General features: G+C 40.8%; 1 protein-coding gene across 1 annotated transcript in view; it reads left to right on the top strand.

Moving 5' to 3' along the window:
• Positions 1 to 1,417: 1,417 nt before the first annotated feature.
• MMP19 (matrix metallopeptidase 19) overlaps positions 1,418 to 10,349 on the top strand; it is a 41,131-nt gene continuing 32,199 nt past the window's right edge. Inside the window, exon 1 of the mRNA XM_089680290.1 lies at positions 1,418 to 1,582. Within this exon, the coding sequence (XP_089536416.1) occupies positions 1,496 to 1,582 (87 nt within the window). The 5' untranslated portion in view covers positions 1,418 to 1,495. The remainder of the gene's footprint in view (positions 1,583 to 10,349) is intronic.

Genomic DNA, 10,349 nt, shown 5'->3' with positions numbered 1-10,349 from the left:
CTTGTAGGAGGAGTTTTCTTTCTGCTCTAGGACAATGCAGAACCCCTGACCTATGTCTTGACAGTGCTGATTGGCCCTGTGCTGATCACATGCACTCTCCCAAGAAAAAAAAAATCCTCTCTAGCAATACACACTAAACTGATAATCAGGAGATAAGACATGAACATTTGAACAAGAGGAGAAGCAGAGAAGTCAGGATCAAACATCATTTTTACACAATGTGGAGGATCCACAGTGAGTATAACAAGCATGCTTTACTACATATACAGACTGATTTTAATGTTGTGGGTTTAGTAACACTTTAGAGCCCAATTCCCATATGAGTAAAAGCTATCAAAGAATGTCAGGTGTATGCATCTCCCCCGATACTTATGGGATAAATGTATGACTCTTCTTTGAGATTACTGTGCGATATCATGTCATTTTCCAATGAAACGTTTTTCTATAAATGGAGGAGATGAACCTTTCATTCACCTGCTTGTCCTCCATCATATTTTATTGTGTGAAGCAATAGTACAGCTTCTCTGAATGGAGGAGGGGAGCGGAAAGGGAGGGCATGGTCAGCACTTTTGATGAGTGCCTGTGACAGGTCCGACAGCTTGTATTAACCCCTTAAGCAAAGCTGCAGGGATATTGGGGAGCAGAGGGATGAAGATTTCACTGAACAGTGCACAAGGAACACTTCTGATTCAATGTAAGCATTTACTACAAATTTACTAAACTTAAACTATAACCTGAACATAATGAGATCCATTTCAGACAACAGACCCCATGGAACCTTAAAAGCAAACTCCAGGCAAAACATTTTTGTAAGTTCTACACAGAGGAGTAAGACTAAGACCTTCTGGCCGGCTTTAAATGCTGCCTGTGTTCTCTCTTCTAGTTCTGTCTGACATCTGTATCAGCATTTGATAGAGATTCTAAAATGTTTAATCTGGACTTTACAAGTTTTTTTTTCCATTTGATATTTAGCTGTACTATTTTACTGTTATATGTTTTGTGCCTTAGTTGCACATGTACCTCCCTGATTTGCCTTGAAAAGTAATACTCACCTACATTTAAAAAAAAATATATTGAAATATGACATTTTATGGAGAAACCAAAATCCTGGCATCACTTGAGATTTCAAAGCAATGAGTATAGAGATGTCAGTTGACAGACTGCCCTCCGGATGCGTATCTTCTTCAGTGACTCATTCTAGCTTAGTCTTCTCCCATACTCTATACAAGCTGTCAAGAATTAGTAACTAGAAAATAAATGAACATCTTCAATGAATACAAGCTGAATTTTTTATGTAAAAAAAAACAAAAAACCCCTGCTGAGTCTGCAGGCATGGGTTAACAGCATTCCATGGTCATTTCTCAAGTGGGAGGAGGAGGGAGAGGGGAGAGTTTGAGTCATACTGGCAGTGTTCTTAAAGTCTTACAAGGGGAACCCACAACACAGAGCCAAGAAACAAAGCCAGTGACACATCTGACAAGAGCTGAACTTTAGGATGCTGCTTTTTCCTCTGCTGGGGGCTCTGGCCCTCTCTGTTTATGGAAAATCCCTAATGGACCCCAGTACTGAAGAGGAGGCCATGGTAAGTCTAGCTGCTTCTTACCAAATGATCTTATATGATGGAAAGCAGAAATTGTAGAAAACGGCAGGAATGTGAGTAGGACATCTGTATATATGATTAATATTTAATAGTCAACAGTCTCTATAAAGGTAGCCCAGATTGAAGAAAATCACGCATACAGTGCTGCTGGGTCTGCTTTTCTTTTCTTGTTTATATATTTTATTTCTGCAGATGTATCTGCTGGATCTCATTTGATGTGATGTAATGGACAAAATAATTAGAACAGAAACTTTAGAACAACAAATTCCATTGAATAATTCTGAGAAGACTAAAGTATATGTCAACCCAAAATGTAATTTTTCTAATTGATCACTGTATACAGTTGTCTTAAAGTGTTACTAAACCCAGGACCCTGCATTCACTATATCTGGCCTCCCACAGTACACAGAACATGGAATTGTAAATATTTTAGTAAATATAAACTGCTAAATACTTTTCTCATCAGTAGTTAGAGCAGTCTTGGGACTTCTATCAGTATTCATCAGAGCACTGGTTAAAGCTTGTAGGAGGTGTTTTTATTCTCCACTGATTGTCCTGTGAGGCTGCATAACCCCTGACCCTCTATCTGGACAGCGCTGATTGGCCCTGTGCTGATCACATGCACCCTCCAAAGAAAAAAAAAAATCTCAAGCAATACATACCAAACTAACCCTGTGCAGCTTTGCCCCCAAGGCTCTGTTCTAGCAGCAGATGGATTGGGGACAGTAGAAGAAGGGGAGGATCAGAAAAGGCAGGATCAAACATCCTTTTTAAGCAGAGGATTAACCCCTTAGGTTCCACAGTGAATATAACAAGCATGCTTTACTGCATATACAGACTGATTTTACTGTTGTGGGTTTAGTAACACTTTAAGCAATTTTTGTTTTAATGTGTTGTAAAGTTTCTGATCTGGAGACCCTGGCAGTAGATGCAATTCCAGTTGCAGACTGACAGTGCTAAGTTACTGCCTTAGAATTAGCAGCATTGTTGCCAGTCAGCATGAAACCAGAAGTGCATTTACTGGCAGGATCTCCAGGTAAGACACCGTGCAACAGATCCAGAAAAAAATATTTGCTAATAAAAACTGTATATGGTAAGATATGATGCCAAACCTGAAAAGTGATTTAGGATTTACATAAACTTTAATGCTTTACGGCTGCAATACATGGCTTGAATTTCAACTGATTTATAAGTCCTCATGCACACTGGACATTTTCACAGCTGCTGTTTTTGTCTTTTGGTGTTTTTTTCCTACAGTTAGTAAACCCCCCAGCATGTTATCCTATGTGTCCATGCACACAGACTGTAATCAACATTTTTTGGCAGGGATGTTTTTTGGCTGGAAAGAAAACCTAGGACTAGTGGGTTTCTCAAGGAGTTTTTTAGCTGTACAAATGCAGCAAAACACGGTAAATTACGGTAAACCGCTTCAAACCAGCGGTTTTGGACTTTTTTTGACCCCAAAAAATAATTTTTTGTTGGTAAAAAAAAAAATGCTAAAAAACTCCGCTAAACGCTAATGCAAAAAAAAAAAAGAGCTGAAAAACGCACGTTTTTAACATGACTTTACACAGCTAACCAGCGTTATCAAAACATCCAGTGTGCATGAGGACTTAGGGTTGCCACCTCATCCCTTTAACACATATTAATTACACAGGTTCTGGTGATAATTTTTTGGAGATAAGGTACTAAGTGAGTTTAATTACCATCTTAATCAGCCACAGAAACTGTGTCATTAATATGTGTTCGGTTTTAAAGGGATGAGGTAGCAACCCTATGATTTATGCTGAAATTCAAGCCGTGGGCGTCCCTGTCAGCTCCACAAAAGTCAATTGAACAAATTACTTTTTTAAATGAGCCAGGTATAAAATTGTCAGCTGAATAGTCCCTGCATCAAATCAGATGCAGGCACTGTTCAGGTATTCTGACAACTGCTATAGCTGGCTGTCAATATACAAAAGCTGGCAGACAGGGCCAGATTTAGACATTGAAGGGCCCAGGGCACTTTAGGTTCAGGAGGCCCCTTATACACAGAGATGGTTCAATGACTATCACACATTTTTAAAAAGCATGACACAACAGAATTCTCAGGTCACACATGCACAAACACACGCAGTCATAGCATTCTATGCGTGGTTTGCTTGAACCACCAAAATTAATTTTTAAAAACAATACAATATACCAGTACAGAGTAAAAACTTTTTCAGATGATGTCCAACAAAATAGTACTTCTGAAGATACATATGATAAAATACAGTTTATATATATATATATATATATATATATATATATATATATATATATATATATACAGTCAGGTCCATAAATATTGGGACATGGACACAATTCTAACATTTTTGGCTCTATACACCACCACAATGGATTTGAAATGAAACAAACAAGATGAGCTTTAACTGCAGACTGTCAGCTTTAATTTGAGGGTATTTACATCCAAATCAGGTGAACAGTGTAGGAATTACAACAGTTTGCATATTTGCTTCCCACTTGTTAAGGGACCAAAAGTAATGGGACAGAATAATAATCATAAATCAAACTTTCACTTTTAATACTTGGTTGCAAATCCTTTGCAGTCAATTACAGCCTGAAGTCTGGAACGCATAGACATCACCAGACGCTGGGTTTCATCCCTGGTGATGCTCTGCCAGGCCTCTACTGCAACTGTCTTCAGTTCCTGCTTGTTCTTGGGGCATTTTCCCTTCAGTTTTGTCTTCAGCAAGTGAAATGCATGCTCAGTCGGATTCAGGTCAGGTGATTGACTTGGCCATTGCATAACATTCCACTTCTTTCCCTTAAAAAACTCTTTGGTTGCTTTTGCAGTCTGCTTTGGGTCATTGTCCATCTGCACTGTGAAGCGGCGTCCAATGAGTTCTGAAGCATTTGGCTGATATGAGCAGATAATATTGCCTGAAACACTTCAGAATTCATCCTGCGGCTTTTGTCAGCAGTCACATCATCAATAAATACAAGAGGCTTGGCTCTGAGGAAGAGGTTGTGTCCTCGAAACGCGTTAGCCAGTTGGTCATCCAGGGTTCCATCGTATGGACTCAGATGTTGTTTGGATCATACATCTTGTTCAGTTTGACATGCCTGTGTTATTATGTCCATTGTGAGTATGATACCTATTTTTGTTTCTTTAATAAATTATTTTAAACGATAATGCACTAGGTCGGTGCGCCCTTTTTCTGTTTCTCCATTTGTATCCAGTGTATTCGGACCACCCCGGTCTGTTGATGGCAGCAAGCAGTGCATATTCCAGAAAATTCCAGATCATTCCTATTGGGTCTACTGAGTCCTTTCCTAGCGCAGGAGTAAAGTGTTTGTTGTGTTGGACTTGTCAAAGACTGTCTCCTGTCTTTTTTCACACTACACTTTTTTGTGAATGGGTACTGGTACCATGGATCCATGGTTGTGGGGAAGAGACCCTTGTCCCTATCAACAGCACCCCCCCATGTTGAGGGCATGTGGCCTGGTATGGTTCAGGGGGGGTCGTCACCCCCCCCCCTTTACTGACCTGCAGGGCTGCATTCTCGGATAAGGGTCTGGTAAGGATTTTGGGGGGAACCCCCACACCAATTTTTTTTTTTTTTTTTAATTTTGGGTTGGGGCTTCTCCTCAAAATCCATACCAGACCCGAAGGTTTTGGTATGGATGGAGGGGGGACCCCACGCCGTTTTTTTATTATTTTTTAATTGCTGGCAATTCTTTCTTTTACATTCAATTGTCAGTGGGGAACCCCGCTGACAGCTGAAACATTAATGCTTTTCACTACTAAAATACTGCATGACTTGATAAAATAACTCATGCGGTATTTCAGTAGCCTTTTTTAGTGGATTGAAATGGGGTTTTTTAAAAATGCTATGTGGTATGCAGTAAGATATGGCTTATTGAACTGTGCCCTGGATATGGACCAGCCACATCTAATGTAAATAAACAAGTTTAAATGAGTTTACAAGCATTTACATGCGTTTTCAAGCGTTTGCATTTGAAACGCCAGTAAACTCTACTCGTGAACGCGATTTTTGTGCTTTCAAGAAAATGCCTGTAAACTCAACTGCCTGTAAACGACTATGTGTGCATGGACACATAGGAAAACATAAAGGAGAGTTCAGGGGCTGCTGAAAAAAATGCTCAACTACTCCTAAACGTCGGTTTAGCAGCTGCAGTGTACATGAGCCCTTAGAGGAGAAGAAACAGCAGCACACAGTGAAAGGCAGGCTGTCCTGCGGGGAGGGTGGTGTCAGGACAAGTCTAATCATTGGAGAAGAGCAGGCTGAGTTCCCAGAACTGACCACGGTGTGTTATCATACCTAGTGTGGTCAGTTTATAATAGGAAAGCAGTGGGCTGGCAGGAACACCAGAGAAGAAATACAAAGAGAACAGGATGCTTTTTCCTACAAGCACATGGTACAGCAGGCACATATCGGGTGTACATATTTTTTAAACACATTTTAAAGTATCAGAAAGAGAATTCAGACAAAATACTATACATTAGTTTACACAGATATGTATTGTGCTTTAAAGCAACATAAATAGCAGTGGGACGATCAGAGGAGAACCCAACCCCCCACCCCAAATGTTGTCATCATGGGACTAGCCCAGCAATGGGCAAACTACGGCCCGCGGGCCGTATACGGCCCGGCGGACCTTTTAATCCGGCCCCCGGAGCGTGATACTGTCAGGATGGCTGACAGGATGTGTGTAGGTGGGGCAGCATGACGAACGTGAGGGGAGCTAGGCTCCTCTCACAGTCCGCCCTGAAGACCGGAATGGCGCGGGAACACGGCGAGAGGAACGTGCGGAGCAAAGGTAAGTAAATTGACACAGGGGGGACTTGGGGACTTAGTATGGGGGATGAATTAATATGGGGAATTAATTACTATAGGGGGGATGAATTACTATATGGGGGATGAATTACTATGGGGGATGAATTACTATGGGGGATGAATTACTATATGGGGGATGAATTACTATATGGGGGATTAATTACTATGGGGGATGAATTACTATGGGGGATGAATTACTATGGGGGATGAATTACTATATGGGGGATTAATTACTATATGGAGGATGAATTACTATATGGGGGATGAATTACTATATGGGGGATGAATTACCAAATTGGGGGATGAATTACTATATGGGGGATGAATTACTATGGGGGATGAACTACTATGGGGGATGAATTACTATGGGGGATGAATTACTATATGGGGGATGAATTACTATGGGGGATGAATTACTATATGGGGGATGAATTACTATGGGGGATGAATTACTATATGGGGGATGAATTACTATGGGGGATGAATTACTATGGGGGATGAATTACTATGTGGGGGATTCATTACTATGCTTACTATGGGGGAATATTACTATACTTACTATGGATGACACATACACATCATTCATCTACTCTTGGTCTGGCCCCCGGGTCCAATATATGAACCCATTGCGGCCCTCAAGTCAAAAAGTTTGCCCACCCCTGGACTAGCCTCTACTTATAAAAACACCCCTTTGCGTTTGAAGAAGGGGGAAACCTTTAAAATGCAGAAATAGCAAGCAAAAGTAAATTTGAACTACAGTATATATAGTTTCTGTGTCATTGCATCATGGTTAGTTACTGGGTATACAGTAAAGAGCCCCTTTTGATGATACAAATATTTTGTCATCCATGACATTCCTTATGATTTTGAATACAGCTCTCGCTCGGGCTAGTAAAGGCATGTTTTGCAAAGTATTGTTAGTTTGGTTAGTGTGACTTTATGGCTTTGTGTGGTCCTGTATTTTTAGACAACACATGGACACTTGGCTTGCTACAATGTTTAAAAACCTGTGATAGTACATTTCATTATTCTCCTCTGTATTGTTAAGGTGTTTGTAAGCTGAAGCAGTAAATAAATAATTCACTTAATACAAGTCAAAGAAAAATAATACTGAATAAAAAAAATAAAATTTTTCATTCTGTTTCACTTTCTTTCCATATTTTTATCAGACGATCTTTTTCAATAAATGGTAAGAAAAACAACATGTTGGATAGTTATCATATAGACCAGGGGTCTCCAAACGTTCTGAACACAGTGTCAGTTTACTGTCCTTTAGACTTCAGGGGGGCCGGTCTGTGGCCATTGGGAGTTGAAATTGTACTGGTGTCAGTGGGAGCAAACAATGCATCTTTGGTATTATGGGGGGGGGGGGGAATAGTGCCCCATTTCTGGTGTCAGTGGTAGAAATAGTGCTCTTTTTTAGTTTGAGTTCCTCATCATTGGTGTCAGTGGGAGGAATAGTGCCTTGTTGTTGGTGTCACTGGGAGAAATAAGGCCCCATTGTTGGTGTCAGTGGGCCCCATTGCTGATGTCATTAGCAGGAATTATGCCCTATTGTTGGTGTCAGTGGGAAGAATAGTGTCTTGTATCAGGGGGAGGAAAAGTGCCTCAAGGGCCAGATAAAGGCAAGCAAAGGGCAGCATCTGGCCCCGGGCTGCAGTTTGGAGACCACAGATACAGACCAAGGGTTCCCAAACACCTCAGCTGGTAGACTTCTCTGTGAAATTTCAGATTGTTCATTAACCCCCAAAGAGCTATTATATTAAAATGAATTAATAAAAAATAATGTAAACATTAATACAACCAATAATAACTTTATAAAATGGGTAATATTTAAAACATAAAAATATAACATTTAACATACATTGTTTTTACTGAAACTGGTAATATCATTAATGGGGCAGTTGCAGATAATGAGTGTCAACAAAGGCACTGATATTGGATTGAAGATTGGTGATTTCATTCATTTAGTCACCACTCTCTTCTAGGTTCAGTCTGTTTCTCTGACTAGTTAGAATTTAGCCATTTGCCGCCCACAGTATATTTACAGCAGGCGGGTGGCAGCCCCAGACTAAGTGGCGTATGGGTACATCGGGTCTATCTTCCTGGTTTTCGGGGTGTGCTACACTCCCTGCTGATCTGTTCTGTGAGTTGCCAAAACACGAGTCTTTCAGCAGGTTACAGCCAATGATTTTGGCTGTATACATATTATTATGTATCATTATTATATTATATATTATTGTATGCTTTAGATTACCCCAATTTGTATCTGCTTGCACCCCAACCCGCTCTTATACAAATGTGCTCTAATACCAAATAACCAAAAAAACTAGATTTCTTCTTATATATTCCAAAGGTCAGGGTGTGCTCTAACCTAAATCATGTATGGTCAAATATCACATTTTCAATTAACTGTTGGGGAACTGATCAACCAAATTGCATGATGAATTGTCTGAAATACACACTACATCACGCAATTGAATGAAATACACACTACATCACGCAATTGAATGAAATACACACTACATCACACAACCAGCCTGTCGGATTTTTTAACACGTGACGTTACTGGTGGCTTGATAATAACAGAGTGCAGCGCTAAGAGATACGTGCAAAAAGCAAATAGTCCGTAGTTGTTAACTGGATATAAATATATAGTCCCAAGAAATAACTGATGAAGACCAGGAAGCAATGGAAAGAGTGCGCACTCACCGGACGCGCATAGAAAATGCGCATAAATGGATGTCTCCTGGAATCCTAAAGTAGATGGAAAGGGTGAAATCCAATCTTTGGATCAATCAGCCTGGGAAGATGTATCAGAGATCCGGAGGTCCCCTTAAGGTTGGTATGATTATCAGCCAGACTCCAAGAACTCCGTTCCTCTGGTGGTAATAGATGAGCACTACAGGGATCCTGCAAATGGATTTAGCTCCCAATGGGAACCAAAAAACAGGTGCCCATAGTGTAGTATTTAAAATGGATTTATTGAATAAAATGACAAGCAGGGTAGTAAGGCTGTGTACAGTACATATATGAAAGCAGAGTACGCAGCAATGATACTGACCCTGGATTAAAATGGCCGCGGGGCTGTCTCGTGGCTCCGGGCAGAAGATGACGTCATGCTCTGTCGGTTCCTCCTAAGGCCTTTCGTGCCCAAGCACATCATCAGAGGGGATACCAACCTTGGTATCCCCTCTGATGATGTGCTTGGGCACAAAAGGCCTTAGGAGGAACCGACAGAGCATGACGTCATCTTCTGCCCGGAGCCACGAGACAGCCCCGCGGCCATTTTAATCCAGGGTCAGTATCATTGCTGCGTACTCTGCTTTCATATATGTACTGTACACAGCCTTACTACCCTGCTTGTCATTTTATTCAATAAATCCATTTTAATTACTACACTATGGGCACCTGTTTTTTGGTTCCCATTGGGAGCTAAATCCATTTGCAGGATCCCTGTAGTGCTCATCTATTACCACCAGAGGGACGGAGTTCTTGGAGTCTGGCTGATAATCATACCAACCTTAAGGGGACCTCCGGATCTCTGATACATCTTCCCAGGCTGATTGATCCAAAGATTGGAATTCACCCTTTCCATCTACTTTAGGATTCCAGGAGACATCCATTTATACGCATTTTCTATGCGCGTCCGGTGAGTGCGCACTCTTTCCATTGCTTCCTGGTCTTCATCAGTTATTTCTTGGGACTATATATTTATATCCAGTTAACAACTACGGACTATTTGCTTTTTGCACGTATCTCTTAGCGCTGCACTCTGTTATTATCATTCCGCTTTTTATGGGTACACTGTGATTACCTTTAGTGCTAGCTGCTTGGTTCAGAGCGCTCACTTTATGCCATTCTTATCCGTTACTGGTGGCTTGTTTTAGCCACTAGCAGTGCTC

The sequence above is a fragment of the Staurois parvus genome, unplaced genomic scaffold (genome assembly GCF_062004578.1).
Source record: "Staurois parvus isolate SC_StPar_1 unplaced genomic scaffold, SC_StPar_1.0 ptg000017l, whole genome shotgun sequence".
NCBI classification, from domain to species: Eukaryota; Metazoa; Chordata; class Amphibia; order Anura; family Ranidae; genus Staurois; species Staurois parvus.
This window is presented reverse-complemented; position numbering and strand designations above follow the sequence as displayed.